At 33.9% G+C, this 17,328-nt stretch overlaps 1 protein-coding gene and 1 pseudogene across 1 annotated transcript; both read left to right on the forward strand.

Moving 5' to 3' along the window:
• The first annotated feature begins 1,952 nt into the window (after positions 1-1,952).
• LOC100920091 (olfactory receptor 2D2-like) lies at positions 1,953-2,914 on the forward strand. The gene has a single exon (XM_003759218.4). The coding sequence runs from the start codon at positions 1,965-1,967 to the stop codon at positions 2,898-2,900; it is 936 nt and encodes a 311-aa protein (XP_003759266.3). The 5' UTR covers positions 1,953-1,964; the 3' UTR covers positions 2,901-2,914.
• A 13,177-nt stretch (positions 2,915-16,091) lies between these two features.
• LOC116421009 lies at positions 16,092-17,038 on the forward strand (annotated as a pseudogene).
• Positions 17,039-17,328: the final 290 nt, after the last annotated feature.

Below are 17,328 nucleotides of genomic sequence, written 5' to 3' on the forward strand. Positions count from 1 at the left end.
CCAAAAGAAATCTCCATCATCATTATCACCAATAATGTGTGATTATTTAGTGCCTGCCATGTGCCATGAATGTTATAAAGCACTAAAAATATAAAGAAAGGTAAAAAAATGGTCCTTGTTCTCCGTTAATTCACATACAATGGGGGAAACCACATGTAAACAATAATAGACATACATAATGTCTACAAATGTACATAATGAAAATGAAAGGTAATCATAAGAAGAGGCACCAACAGTGAAAAAGGAATCAGAAAAGGCATCTTTCAGAAGATGGGAGGAAGATGGGAGACAGGGAAACAAGAAAATTAAGGTGATGAAAAGAAGGGCTTGAGGTAAGAAGGAAACCCAATAAAATAGCAAGATGGATTGTCCTATTCATAGAGTAGCAAGAAGAGTCGTGCCAGAGCAGAGAATATCTAGAAGGGAGAAAAGGGATAAAAAAGAAAAAGAAAAAGAAGGTGTGAAGGATATTAAACACATAAAAGTAGTTTCTATTTGATCCAGGAGAGAATAGGGGTTTACTGGGCTTCATTAAGGATAGGGGTGGAAGGAAGAAATAATTTGGTCTTTAGGAAGATGATTTTGTCATCTCAGCAGAAGATGGAACTGAAAAGATCACAAAGCAAGATAATATAGAGAGAGAAGAGGACCAAGACAGACTCTTGTGGAAAACCAGTTAGTGGGCATGAAGTAAATGTTAATGGTTAAAGATCCAAGAAATGAGATTGAGTATACAAATAAAAGAACCAAGAAAGAACAATATCATGAAAACTTGAAGAAAAGTATGCAGGAGAAGAGGGAATTTGATTATGTCAAAGGGTATAGAGAGGTCAAGATGATAGGGAATAAGGGGAGAAATCATCAAATTTAGTAATTAAAAAATCACTGGTAATTTCAATAAGAGCAGCTCAGTTGAACGATGAGGTTGGAACTCTTCAGAGAGTTCAGAAGAATGGATAGGAGGCACAGGTACCACGTATTGATTGCCTTCTCAAGAAATTTAAGCTTTGTAACATCTCTTCTATATGATCTTTTCAGCCCTCTACAATGCTACTAGCATAGTGTAACACCTTCTCATCTCATGAATGGACTATAATAACCTTCTTGTTGGTCTCCCAGTATTGTTTTCCCCCACTCCAGTCTCTCCTTCATTCAGCTATCAAAGTGGATTCTTAGACTCTGACCATGTCACTCCTCTTCTTTCTTCAATCAATTCCAGGAGCTCCCTGTTACTTCCAAGATCAAATATAAAATCTTCTTTTTTACATTTAAAAGCTCTTCATAACCTTCTCCCTGCTTTCTTTATAGTTTTCTTGTACTTTTACTCCTCCTCCCCTACTCTGTGATTAAGCTACACTGGCTTCTTTTGTTCCTAGCCAAAACAAAATACTCCAACTTCTTTTCACTGACTGTCTCTTATGCCTGGAATTATCTCACTCCCTAACCCTACTTCCTGCTCCCCTGGCTTCTGTCAAGTCTCAAATAACATCCCGCCTTTCTCATGAAGCTTTTCCCTATCTTACTTAACCATAATGTCTTCCTTCTGACATTATCTCCAATTTATCATCTGCATATTTTGTTTGTGCCTAGTTGCTGCCTCATTTGTATTATGATGTATAAGAGAGAAGAAAATATTTTTGGCCTTTATTTGTAACTCCATTACTTAACACAGTCCCTGCAACCAGCAATGTCATTTTCTCTCTATCATCCCAAGCCACCCATCACTTTATAAACACTCAGACATTAAATAATGCCTTCTAATGGTTTGCCCTGAGCAACAATGAAGTGGTTTCTTTGCTTATATTGGAAGTGATCATTAGCAATTTGATCACAGCAGGTGTTCAGGATTAAGGTTGGAACAGATGACACTTCATAGCCCTTTCAACACTAAAATTCTATTGCTCCATAGGTTATATACCCATACCAAATATCTGTTGGGTCTTTCCCAAAGAAGTAAAAAGAACATGAGCCAGACCAACCAGACGTGGGTGACAGAATTCCTCCTCCTGGGACTTTCTGATGACCCTCAGACTCAAGTATTACTCTTTGTACTATTTCTAGGGGTCTACTTGGTTACTGCACTTGGAAATCTGCTCATTATCATCCTGGTTCTGACTGACTCACACCTCCAGATACCTATGTATTTTTTTCTGTGTAACTTGTCTCTTGCTGATTTCTGTTCCTCTACCAACATTGTTCCCCAAGCCCTAGTCCACATGCTTTCTAAAAGGCAGGTTATGTCCTTCACAAACTGTGCAGCCCAACTTTTTCTATATATCTTTTTTGGTGCTACACAATGTGCACTGTTGGCTGTGATGTCCTATGACCGGTACTTGGCAATCTGTGACCCCATGCACTACTCTGTTATTATGACTTGGAAAGTATGTGGCCACTTCACCTTAGGGTGCTGGATCAGTGGTGTTCTAATATCCTTAGTGGACACTACATTCACATTATGCCTCTCCTATCAAGGAGACAATAGGATTGATCATTTTTTTTGTGAGGCCCCAGTTCTCTTGGACTTGTCATCTGGAGATACCCACAGATCGCAGATGGTTATTTTCTTTGTGGGTGTGGTGATCCTTCTTGCACCTGTATCCTTGATCCTGGTCTCCTACAGCTCTATCATAGTGACTGTCATCAAAATGAAGACAACTTCAGGGAGGCTCAAAGCTTTCTCCACCTGTAGCTCCCATCTTACTGTGGTTGTCCTATTTTATGGATCAGCGATCATGACCTACATGACACCCAGATCGTCCAAAGAGCAGGGAAAGCTGGTGTCTGTGTTTTATGCTGTGGTAAATCCCATGCTCAACCCTCTTGTCTACAGCCTCAGGAACAAAGATGTAAAGAGGGCACTCAGGAATATATTCAACCAAGCACCAACCTGGAGATATTGATCCCCTTATTATAATTTCATTTATCAGCATATCTTGGTTTCAAAAATTGTTATATCAATCCCACCCCCTCTTGCCACACACATACTTGCAAATAAAAGAAATGCATTTACCCCCATGGTGGGTGGTAGTGCGTGCATTTCACTATTATTTAATAAAATGACATTAAGTTTGTATATTGTACTCATGCAATATGTCTCTGTTGTGGAGAGAGTTGTAATGATGCCTTCTACCATTCTGGACAATTGCCTAAAACAATATCAATATGAAGAACTTAGGGATGTGCCTTGTTGATATAGTCCTGGATATTCTGCACTAGATTTTGGCAGTACAAAGCAACATGTGATAAAAAAAAATTCCAGAAGAGGGAGAGAGAAACATTTGAAAATCCAGTGGAGACCTAAAAACAAAAACAAAATAGCCTAATCTGATCTTAGACAATCATTAATAAAAATCTGGCATTCAGAAGTAAAGTTACTGACTTTGTTCTCTATCTAGGTAAGATCATATATCAACAACTTTGTTTTCTATATTATATATGATGCCTAGAACTTATCAAATGCTTAATAAATTCCTGTTGACTTGTTGATTTAGCATGTCCAAGGTTGAGTATGTCCAGAATAAGGGAACAAACGTGTGAGAAGAGAGGTACAAAAAAGTGTTGTTATTGTTTTTTAAATTTTCTTGTTAGAAGATGTCTCAGACTTAATTAATTCAGCTTATTCGTATATATCCTTGGGTCTCATTCAAGCCAATACCTTTTAAAATAGCCTTTCCCAATTTTAGATAGTTCTAATTAGAGCAAAGTTTCTTCATATATCTAGCCAGGACTGACTCTCACTTGTGCATGTTCTGTGTATTTCCCTAATTCTTCTTCCTGGAGCCAAACAGAAGTCTAATATCTTTTTCATGAGAAAATCATTCAAATATTTGTTATTGTTCAATGTATTCTTTTCTTGTGAGGCCATCAGAATTAAATGACTTGTCCAGAACCACAGTCAGCAAATGTCAAATACCTGAGCCTGGATTTGAACTGAAGTCCTCTTAATTCCAGGCCTATGTTCAATTAATTCTTGAAAGACTAGTGATATCACTAAGGTGATGTCTTAACTTGAGTGTGAATTGTATTTAAGTGAGACAGAACTGTGAAAAGTCAAGTCATAAGCCTAATTCTCCTCAAGCATCAGCAGAATCCTTTTGACAGAATAAAGTCAAAAGGATTGGTGATAGTCCAACATGCAGTGGGTGACCTTGATCTTTTAAGGATTTTCAAGTCTCAGTTTGTCTGAGAAAATTTCCATTCAAAAACTAAGGGTTAGGTAAGAATTGAGACAAAAGATGGCCCAGAGTACCACACCAAAGTATCAATAAATGAAGGAGAAGATCCTCAGGGCCTCTGGTCAGAACAGAAAATAAGACTTGAACTGAAGCCTCTTATTGGCCATTCAATGAAATCCAGAGTGATTTGGGTTTAAAAGTATACTCAGCAATCTCCATTTGGATCACAATACTTTTTTTAATCTGTTTTTTCAGAGATATAGAAAAATAAGACATTGTTATTTGTCCTTTATTCTTGAAAAGGACCTTGACATCAGCGAAGTAAGGTCATGCTAAGCAAGGGGAATTAGATTTAATTGAGGGAGGGAAGGTCACCAGCTTCACTTTCTCCTCCAGAGCCATTTGGGTCCAGTGGCCAGATATAGATTATGATTACTGGAGATGTCCCTGAATGTAGTGACCTTGGACTTTTTAAGGTAAAGTCTTTAATAGGTCTCAGTTAGACAGAGGCAAGGCCTAATTAGTAACTAAGTCTAGATAAATGAGAACTGTGTAGGATAAAGAATAATTCTACAAAGGGAAAGATAGATAATTAAGACAGTATAGTAAAAGTTGATCTATTTTGTTGTTTTTCAGTCCTACCTTACTCCTTCTGAATCTGGGGTTTTCTTGGCAAAGATACTGAAGTAGTTGGCTATTTCCTACTCCAGATCATTTTCAGACAAGGAAGTGAGTCAAACAGGGTAAAAAGACTTTTCCAGAATCACACAGCTAGAAAGTATCTGGGACCAGATTTAAACGCAGGATGATGAATCTCCTTGACTCCAGGTCCAGCACTCTATACACTAGTTTTTCACTCAGCTGCCCGAAGGTTTGTTTATAGGTTGTCATCAATACATTATTTATTTATTTCTCTTTGATTCTAGTCACTCTATAAGCTACAAATACACATAACTGTGTAATCTAACTCTCACAATTATATTTTGTCCATAAAATGGAATGAATGATTTTTCAAATGTTTCCTAAAATCAGGGTATATTATATCTATAATTATCTCCTGACATATCAGTTTAGTAATCCTGACTTTAAAAAAATGAAAAATTGTATTGACAAGGCTCATTGGTTTTTATGACTTTTTTAGAATTTTGCTTTGTAGATTATATTTATTAATTAATATCTCTTCTACTCCTCCTAGAGAAGCATACAGTTTAAAAAAGAACCCAAAAAAGCATTTTGGAAAAAAAAATTTAACTGAACAACTGCATTTTACAATATAGATAATATTCCACTGGAAACAAGTGATGGGACACAGATGTGTTTTATTAGTTCCCTGGAATCCAGCATAAAGATTATATTACTCAGATCTTATATCAAAAGATCTACTTTTACTGGCTAAGCCAGGTAATAATTGATTATATGATTTGTCCTCCTTTGCCTGTTATGAATAAGATAAGGCCTATATCATACACCTCATTGTAGCCTTGTTCAGCAGTCCTAGATTTATCTAGATTTTGAACATGGCATCTTGAATCCAGATGATAGTGAATTTTGATTTTTATAACAAAGGTGAAGGTAGAGATACAAATAGTTGTGCATCCTTCCTTGGGAGCTGAATCTTTTCAAGGCTGTATCAATAGAAATAGAGTGTATTACATATTTAACATATATTACTTGTTGTCTGAAGGAGTGGATGGGGGAATGGAGTAAGAAAAATTTTTGGAACACAATGTATTGCAAGAGTGAATGTTGAAAACTATTTATGCATGTGTTTTGAAAATAAAAAGCTTAACAAAGACATATAGTGCATTAACAGAAATATAATGAGGAAGGTGTTAGAATAGAGAATTGTAAAGTGAATTCTGGGCACAGAGGTTATAAATAAAGCACATATCTTTCTTGTTGTCTCCAATGAAGCCATATTCACCCTATAGTAGAATTGAAGACAGAATTAGAAGGCACAATTAGAACCAATGGAAAGAAGCTATAGTGAGGTAAATTGCAACTATCTAAGGAAAGTAATCTTCTTGGAAATTAACAACTGTTGGAAAATTAGAGTGTGCTTCCTCATTAGGTCTAAGTACCCTGATACTGGAAGTCTTTAAGCAGAAGGTAGATGATTACTTGTCAAGAATGTTGTAGAATTGAGACAGCTCTGAGGTATTACTATCTCAGAGTGGCTAAGATGACAAGAAAAGATAATGATGAATGTTGGAGGGAATGTGGGAAAATTGGGATACTAATATATTGTTGGTGCGGTTGTGAACTGATTCAACATACTGAAGAGCAATTTGGAACAATGCTCAAAGGGCTATCGAATTGTGCATACCCTTTATTTCAGCAATTGTTTCTGCTGGGCTTGTATCCCAAAGAGATCATAGAGGGAAAGGGACCTATATATACAAAAATGTTTGTGGCAGCCCTTTTTGTAGTAGCAAAAAGCTGAAAACTGAGTGAATGCCCACCAGTTGAAGAATGGTTGAATAAGTTATGTTATATGAATATCATGGGATATTATTGTTTTACAAGAAATGATCAACAGGATGATTTGATAGAGGATTGTAGAAATCTACATGAACTGATGCTAAGTGAAATAAGCAGAACCAGGAGATCATTATACACAGTAACAACAAGATTATACAACAATCAATTCTGATGGACATGGTTCTCTACAACAATGAGATAATTGATGCCAGTTCCAATGATTTTATGATGAAGAGAGTCATCTGCAACCAGAGAGAGGATTGTGGGAACTGAGGGTAGATCACAATATTTTCACTCTTTTTATTGTTGTTTGCTTGTATTTTGTTTTCTTTCTCATTTTTTTCTTTTCGATCTGATTTTTCTTGTGCAACATGATAATTGTGGAAATATGTATAGAAGAATTGCACATATTTAACATATGTTGGATTATTTGTTGTCTAGAGGAGAGGGTGAAGATAAGAGAGGGAAAAAGTTGGAACACAAGATTTTGCAAAAGTGAATGTTGAAAATTATCCATGCATATGGTTTTTTATCTTTTTTAATTAAAACTTTTTATTTACAAAACATATACAATGATAATTTTTCAACATTGACCCTTGAAAAACCTTATGTTCCAAATTTTCCCCTTCTTTCTCTCAACCCTACTCCTAGCTGGTAAGTAGTCCAATACATGTTAAACATGTTAAAATATATGTTAAATCCAAGATGTGGATTATTTATACAATTATCTTGCTGCACAAGAAAAATCAGATAAAGAAGGAAGAAAAAACTGAGAAAGAAAACAAAATGCAAGCAAACAACAACAGAGAGAGTGAGAATGCTATGTTGTGGTCCACACTCAGTTCCCACGGATCTCTCTGGGTGGTTCTCTTTATCATTAAACAAGTGGCAATGGTTTGAATCATCTCATTGTTGAAGAGAGTCATGTCCATCAGAACTGATCATTGTATAATCTTGTTGTTACTGTGTATAATGATCTCCTGATTCTGCTTATTTCTCTTAGCATCAGTTCATGTAAGTCTCTCCAGGCCTCTATGAAATCATCCTAATTGTCATTTCTTACATAACAATAATATTCCATAAAATTCATATATCATAATTTATTCAGTCATTCTCCAATTTATGAGCATCAATTTAGTTTCCAGTTTCTTGCCACTACAAAAAGAGCTGCCACAAACATTTTCATGCATATGTTTTGCAAATAAAAAACTTTGATAAAAAATGAACGTTATATACATCAAGTGATTGATTAAAATACTCAACAGTACAGGATCATATTTTGGGTTAGAATAGCCTCAATATTGAAATCTTCTGCCTCTAATCAAAATTTCAAAATATCAAAATATTACCACAGTATCAAGGTAATAAAATTCTATCAATTGAAATGATTTGGGATCCTTTCAACTAACTTTTTTCTCAATAAAACAAATTCTGAAATATGGATTTTATAGATCTTTCAAAAGTAATAAATGTATGTCAAAAAATACTACACTGCATGCCTAGTCACTTACTGCTTTTGTATATTGCTATCCATGTACCTACAGAGATTATAAGGAAGGGAAATAAGAGAAGACGGAGAGTTTAGAGCTGAAGATGTAGAATTGAATCAACTGACTAAAATGTCTCCCTTGATACTACTTGTAAATCACCCTGAAAAAAGTATAAAACACCAACCAGGTCTACCTTAATGAGGAGGAATCCTCTAGAGAATATTGGATACTCTAGAGGCTATCTCACACCATAGCCCATTAAGTCAAGACTCAATGAATCTGGCCTTAACTGAAAATCTGAAAGGTTTTAGAGAACCAAGCAGACTTGCTTATGAGAAGGGATCATTTGACTTACTTTTCCCCTTTTCTTTACCTCAACTCATCTTGCTCTATTTGTACTTTCACATGACTTTGAACTAAGCATTCTCCTTTCTTTATAAGATCCCTGCTCTTTCTACATCAACCAACTTATCCATTGGCTACTTCTCATGCATTTGTCCTATGTTTCTCATTTGAATTCTCTTCACTACCTTTGAAATGCTTTCCAGGTGAGAAAATTAGATTTAAGAAAGAGGAGAACAAAAAAGGGGGCTTGCTAAAAGAGGGAAAATTTGGTCATGGGAAATGGATTTAGCATCTTCAGCTTCATTCTTTTTTTTTGCAAGATTTCATGTTTAATAGGTCTACTATTCCAATTTCCTTTAAATGGCAGTGGATCCCCATTAATAACTTTTACATAAATTTTAATAAAGAACAAATCTAAAGTCTAAGATTTGTGTTTAAAGAGTTGGAGGCACAAATAGATATGAGTGGGAAAGTTATTCATGAAAAAAAAACTTTGAGTTTTAGTGGACTGAAATTTTAACGTTACTCAATAATGTGATGGAGAAAACATTACACAAGTCCATAGCAGGGAAGCATATACACTCACTTTATATTTCTTGGGTGGAATATATATATATATATATATATATATATATATACATATATATACATATGTATGTATATATATATAATCTTGTTTACAACTTGAGAGAACTACTTATATGATGTATATTGACAAGACAGAACATGTTCAAAGGTAATTAACTATTGTGGGGTATGGGTTTGTACTAATTCTACATGAGGACAGTTTGACAGATCTGAGAATTTTTAGAGTAAAGAAGAGATTTGTCAGAATAGAGAGTAAATAACTTCTATCAGGTACATGAAGGACTATTATGTAGAAGTGAAATTTATGCTTTTTCAATACTCTTAGATAGCAGAACTAGTATTTTTACTAGTTCTTAATAGTTTACTAGTTTTTACTAGTACTAAAAAACCAGCTTTTTATTCAATATTGATAATGATTTTCTAAAACATCCCAAAAATGAATTGTTTCATGAGATAATGAGTTCTCCATAATTGCATGAGTTTAGTTGCATTGGAGATTCTGTAAAGAACATTTCTATCCAGATAGTGATTGAAATAGATTGCTATGAACTATCATCAGTGAAATCCTATGGTTCTATGAATTTGTTCTGTTCTTTTCCTTAATGTCATATTAGAGAGACAGGGAAAATTAGACTTTTACTTTCTCCTGGATTTACCTTTCCAGTTCTAGAGAACCTTGATTCTGATGAGGCTAAGTTTAGATTGGTACAAGGAAGAAATGGGAAGGAAAGTGGTAAGAACTATCTCATGGAAAGGATAAATTGAAGGTAGTTCCATAACCAGAATTCAGGATTCCTAATTTTCAGGAACTTTTCCTACAATGCCCCATCCTTTCTCCATCCCATTTATGTACCAAGAAGAATTACTTTTTATAATATGGTCAGAGTTGGGACAATTATATATCTCATTATGTTGAATTAATGGGGATACTTTCACCTGATTAAATTTGAGCAGCAAAATATTTTAAAAAGAAAGGCAAGTTATTGCTTTTTTTAACTTGTCACTAATTAATTTTCAATTGTTGTTGCTATTGATTTGTTTTTAATATCTTCCTCATTTCTCATTGCATTGCATCATTCCCTTCCTCTCCTCAGAGAGCTATTCCTTAAAATGAAGAATAAAAAAGAAGAGAGAATAATACTCCAACAAAACTAAATAATTCAAACCAGAAAGTCTGAGTTTATATTCATTGTTCTGCATCCATAGTCCCCAATTTCTGCAAAAAGTAGAGAGATATCTGCTTTCTTATAATCTTTTTTTTTTTTGAGTCCTGCTTGGCCATTATTATTTAGCAATATTCAATTTCATGATTTTGTTGGTCTTTCCATTTATATCATTGTAGTCATATATATCATTTTTTCTGGTTCTGTTTAATTTACTTGATAGCAGGAGATACATAGTCTCATGTATATTTGTATTCATCATAGGCATTGTGGCATTGTTTTGTAAAGCACAGGTATTCCATTATGCGTGTATACTACAATTTGTTTGGCTTTTCCCAAATCATGGGCATCTATTTATTTTGTTTCCTATTTTGTTCCATGACAAAAACCACTGGGATAACACTTTGGTATACACAGGACTTTTTTCTTTTATTAATATCCTTGAGGTGTGTTATTGCTTTCAAATACTCACACTTCACATCTATTGTTAACATAATGTTTCCAAAAAGATTTCCTGGGAAATCTGTTTTAGGAAATAGAAACAATTTGGTTATGGTTTACAGCATACATTTGAATAATTAATGTACTAGAATTCTTTAATGTCTCATCACATAAGGGAGTTAAACATGGTTCTGATATTCCCTATTTTGTCCACATCATAAATTTATTTCACTCTTTCTCCATAGAAAATCTAGTGGAAAATCCCTTTAATTTATTTGGAGTGATTACCAGTTCCAATGAACAATATCCAAATTAGTAGCATTCCTTCTACAGAGAATCCCCAGTCCATAAATACATTTTATGACAAATTAATTTAAGTTAGTGGTTTATAATTCAAACCTCATTACCTTATTTATCATAGTCAGTAAATATTTCATTTGTGGTTCTGTCATTTTTGAGTAGTGTCTTACTCTGTGTGACACCATTTGGGTTTTCTTGGCAAAAATACTGGAGTGCTTTTCCATTTCTTTCTCTATTTCATTTTACAGATGAATAATCTGAGGCAAATTGTGTTAAGTGATTTTTAGAAGATAACACAACTAAGAAGTATCTGAGGCAGGATTTTACCCCAGGGAGGTGAGTTTTCCTGACTCTCAAATCCAGAGCTTTATCCATTGTGTCACCTAGCCATCCCAAATGTTTCATTAGAAACAGTATTATAATTTGGTACTTAGGTTCTCAGATCCTCAAAAGTATTTAAATATTGTATATTTTACAGTGGGAACACATAGAAAACACTAACACAAAGGAGTAAACAGATTAAATAGTATACACAAATTAAATGAGAAAATTTCCCTGGAATGCTGATGAATGAGGAATAAAAATTAATTAAAGGAAGATAGGGAGGTAGATAAAGGTGTTTGTGGAGATTCTGAGATTTTTCTCAGGAAGGGTAAAGAGCTTTGTATGTTGATGGCACTTATTTTTCTATCTAATTTTATGCCAAAATATAAATGGCTTTCTGGGTTTTCCAGTAATCTTATTAAGTCATAATTTTGTTCTTACAAATATAAGAGGGAAAGTGAGAGAGAGAGAAGAGGAATAGACAAAAGAGATAGAGGAACAAAGACATATAAAGATAAGCAGAGAAAGGGAGATGGGAAAATACAGGTAAATATTCAAAGAGATGGCGTTTCTGACAACTAAAAAAGAATTCAGCAAAAAAGGAAAGAAAATTCAGAAGTATATGTTTTTATTTGACCCACCCCATTTCTATTTGAGTTTGACATCACTAATCTATACTTTTCAATATTTTCATTAGGAATTAGAAGGTGATATAAAGTTGATTTCATTCTGATCAAATTTGTAAATAACGTGGAGCAGAAAAGAAAGCTTACACATGAATGGCAGAAACAGGAAACAGAAATATTTTGATAGATAAGAAACATGGATTAAATTTTATAGGAAGAAGTGCTAAGGAAGAAGAAAATCTATATCTGGACTTTAAAAATCAGCTTCACAAGCCCAGTATAGAGAGGGTGAGAGGGTATGACTCCACAAGTTTATGTGGAATGAGGTCTAAAGGTCTTACTGCCTTTAAATTCAAAATTGGCTGAATCATCTGGCAGGCTTAGTAGCTAATACTATTTAAGTGGCATTAAGAAAGGTATTTATTTTCAGAATGAGAGGATAGATATTTCAATTGTACACTTTATTATGTCAGAGCATTGTACTCAAATCTGGGTGCCACATTTTGGGAAATATATCTACCATTGTAGAGTGACTAACATGGTGAGAAAATTATAAACCATGCCCTATATGGTATCATTATAATGCTGATAACAGCAGAGGGTGAGAAAATTTCTCTTTTAATCTCAGCTAATGTAGTTACCTTTTCTAGTTGATTTATAGCTATAGTATTGTATTCCCCAAAGCTAGACAAGTATTTAAGTTATATATTTGCTTAAAAGGGAGATTTCGTTTGGAAATTCATCCTGATACAAGATATTTATTAATTGTAAGCAGGAAAGGATACATAGTTACATCTATCAAGTAATTACCCTTAGGTTTCAGGATATTCAACTCTGGATATACATCAGATTTGTCCAAATGGAGAACAGTCAAGGTGTCATTATAAATAGTGTCCCTGAAGTGCACCCATCCCCCCATTTCTTCTTTAAAATTATTTGAAATCAGAAATCCCAAAGAAGAACATTTTCATATATATATATATCAGAAAACAAAAAAGAATTCAATATGAATTCATCCATCTCCATTTTGCATTGATTTATTTCTTTAAAAATTTTTATAGAAATTCACATACAGATGTATATGTACCTACACATGTATACATACATGAATATAATGTACATATATGTGTATCTATATATATAGATACATATACATACATACACACATAGAGTTCTAGTTTAATTGTTGGAGAGTCTAGGCTGAGTTTTTTGGAGTTCCAAATAAGAATTATTTTCTATAGTTTCTTGGTAGATATCTTGATCATTATTTTTTTTAATTAAGTTTTTTTGTGGTAAAATTTAGAGTTTTGCTGAAGTAGCCTGGTGAAAACTGAGATGCCTACCTCAGGTTCAGGTAGTCATTTTAGCAGGAAGTTCGCCCTACGCTATTTCCTTTTAAGATTGATGTTCAGCTGATGCTGAGTGAAATGAGCAGGACCAGAAGATCATTATATACTTCTACAACAATACTATATGATGATCAATTCTGATGGACATGGCCCTCTTCAGCAATGAGATGAACCAAATCAGTTCCAATACAGCAATAATGAACTGAACCAGCTACACCCAGTGAAAAAACTCTGGGAGATGACTAAGAACCATTACATAGACTTCCCAATCCCTCTATTTTTGTCCGTCTATATTTTTTATTTCATTCACAGGCTAATAGTACACTATTTTAAACTCTGATTCTTTTTGTACAGCAAAATAACTTAGGACATATATGCTTTAACATACTTAACATGTATTGGTCAACCTGCCATTGTGGGGAGGGGATGGGGAAGGAGGAAAAATGGAAGAAAAGGTTTGGCAATTGTCAATGCTGTAAAATTACCTATGCATATAACTTGTAAATAAAAAGCTATAATAAAAAAATTTTTAAAAAGAAAGGAAGGAAAAAAAAAGATTGATGTTCAGTACTTAAAATGTTTTCTAGATCATTATACACTATTCTCCCTCTTTGTTTTAGACTGCCAGTTGGTAACATTCATAAATGGATTGATAATGTAATATAATGTAATGCTAAATAAGATTGCAGCTACATACATTATAATATAAACACAATTGAGAATTACATACTTAAATAAATGCAAGTGCATACACACAAAAACATATAAGTATAGGGACTAAATCTGATTTATAAGTGAAGAAACTCTACCAATGAAAGGTGGTCCATTTTCTGCAAGCTTTTCTTTTTTTTGTACAATTTTAGTGCTTTTGCTTAGAGCACTGAGAGGTTAAGAGTTACTAAGCTAGCATGACTTGAACCCAGGTCTTTGAAGATGGGTCTTCCTAGTTTCAAAGCTAGCCTTCTACCAGTTGTATAACGTTTCCTTGCCATAAATACACACACACACACACACACACACACACACACATATAAAAAGCACATGTACACATCTCCATAAATAGGTATATAAATATATACACATGTATACACATTTATAATAATGTGAAGTACTGTATTTACCTATATTATGTACATATATGTGTACTGTGTACAGATTTATACATGTATACACATATTCTTTCTCTATATATATATATATGTAAACTATGTGCCAGATATTTATATAACATATAAATGCATCTACTTTTTAAAACAGGGGAAAATATATTAGAAGCTAATAATTTAATAGAATATGAATATATATGAAATTGCATGGAAGTGAGATTTTGCAACTAACTATAAGGTATGAAAAAGAACAAAAATACCATCTATTATTCAATCAATACAAATAGTTATTAAATGTCTACAGTGTGCCAGACACTAGGTAGAGAAGTACAAAGAAGGAGACAATCTTTATTTGCAAAGAGTTTATATTATAATGGGGAAAAAAGCAAGCACATATATGAACATATGTAGAATAAATGTGTGAGAGAATAAATATAAATATATACAAAAGTAGTTTAATATATAGTTGTTAAAAAGTACAGGTACCAGTTGCTAGAGGAATCAGAAAAGGCTTTTATGTAGAAGGTGGTTCTTAAGCTATCTCTTATGGGAAGAAAAAGATTCTGTTAAATGGATATAAGGAGGCAGTATACTCCAGGCATGTAGGATGACTAATGAAAAGTCAAGGAGATGGGAGATAGAATGTAGCATTTGAGGAACAGAGATAAGGTCAATCTGGAGAGATTGCAAAGTGCAAGAGATAGAGTAAATTTTGATATAAAAATAAGTTGTGCCAGATTGTACAGTACTTTAAAAGCTGAATAGGGAATTTATCATTCTATTCTACAGGTATTATATATAGGAAGGTACTGGTGTTGATTAAGTGGAAGAGTCACAGCTAAATTTATATTTAAGGAAGATATTTTTCACAAGTATAGGATAGAATGGAATGAAATGACACTTGAGGTAGGGAAATTAGGAATCTTTTGAAGTAATCTAGATGAGAAGTTGTACTATATTAGAAAAGAGAAAGGATCAATATCAAGAGATGTTATTTAGGGCAAGATATTGATATCAATATATCAATATTGATTGATATAGATATAGCAAGAAATATTGATAGGGCAAAATTTGGCAATTGATTCAATTTATTGGGTGATAGAGGGTGAAGACTCAAGATTAATCCCTGGGTTAAGAACTTGAAGGAAACAAAATGATGGTAGTTTATTTGACAAGAAAAGGAAATTTGGAAGAGGGGAAAATTTAGGGAGAAAGATAAGATAATGAATAAATTTAATTTTGAGCATATTAATTTATGGACTTTAAGATACCCATTTGGAATTGTAATAGACATATGCCAATGTGGAAATGAAGCTCAGGAAAGAGTTAGCTATAGATAAAGAGTTAGATGTAGGAGTCATTTTCATAGATAATAGTTGAATCCACCAATGACAATGAGATTACAAAGACAGCATATGGAGAGAAAGAAAAAGCAGGAAAAAGTGGCATGGGTTGTCAGACTGAGGAAGATTTCTGTTAAATATAAGAAAGCATTTTCTAACATAACTTAGTGCACAAATAGAATGACTTCCTGGTATGATAGTATACTGCTTAGCATTGGACATTTTCAATAATCATTTTATCAGTACAGATTTTAATGGTTGGGTAGGAGATTGGACTTTGAAGATCTCTTCTAATTCTATGATTCTATGATTCTATAGGTTACAGTTTTGTACCCAAAATTTTGCTATTCTTCTAAAGAACGAAAAAACAGTATGAAGGATACTAACAAGACCTGGGTAACAGAATTCTTCTTTCTGGGACTTTCTGATGACCTTCAAATCCAGATTTTACTCTTTATATTATTCCTGGTGGTCTACTTGGTTACTGTACTTGGAAACCAGCTCCTTATCTCCCTGGTTCTGATTGACTCAAAGCTCCATACATCCATGTACTTTTTCCTTGGCAACTTGTCTTTGGCTGACCTGTGCTTTTCTACCTGTATTGTTCCCCAAACTCTTGCCCACCTGTTGTCCAGGAGGAAGATCATTTCCTTCATAGGCTGTGCAGCTCAGCTTCTTTTTCTCTCTTTTTAGGATGTACAGAGTGTGCATTATTGGCTGTGATGTCTTATGATCGATACTTAGCAATCTGTGATCCTATGCATTATCCTCTCATCATGACATGGAGACTATGTAGCCACTTAGCCTTAGGTTGCTGGGCCAGCGGTATTTTAGTGACATTAATTGACACTACAGTCACATTACAACTTCCCTACCGAGGAGATAATAGAATTGCTCATTTCTTTTGTGAGTCCCCAGCCCTTTTGGCCTTGGCATCAACAGATACTCATAGCTCACAGATGGTCATTTTCCTCATGGGAGTGGTGATACTTCTTGCACCTGTTTCTCTGATCCTGGCATCCTATGGCTCCATTATAGTGACTATTCTCAAAATGAAGACAAACTCAGGAAGACTCAAGGCATTTTCCACCTGTGGCTCTCACCTTCTTGTGGTTATTATTTTTTATGGGTCAGCAATCATCAACTATATGACACTTAAATCCTCCAAGGAGCAGGGGAAAATAGTGTCTGTGTTCTATACTGTAATAAACCCTATGCTTAATACCCTCATCTACAGCCTGAGGAACAAGGATGTGAAGAGAGCACTCAAAAATGTATCAAAAAGAAAGAAACTGTTGAGTTCCTGATTGCCTCGCTGTCATTAAAAATAGTATTGTCTCAACTCCCAGGATTGTTATAGCCTTTCTTATCCCAAGAAAAAATTACATTTTCATTATGATTAGCATATGTGAATACAGGATTATTTTGCTCTGTAATGATATCTAAAATGTTTATGTGTTATAAATGTCTCAGATATGGAGAAATATGACAATTTGTCCATCACCTTAAAGAATTAAATGAGTATTTTGTTAATATGCAGAATTTTAAAACAAAAATCTTTTCAATGTGGAATTATCATAACAAACAGTTCTGCTCT

This window comes from Sarcophilus harrisii, chromosome 2 (assembly GCF_902635505.1).
Source record: "Sarcophilus harrisii chromosome 2, mSarHar1.11, whole genome shotgun sequence".
NCBI lineage: Eukaryota > Metazoa > Chordata > Mammalia > Dasyuromorphia > Dasyuridae > Sarcophilus > Sarcophilus harrisii.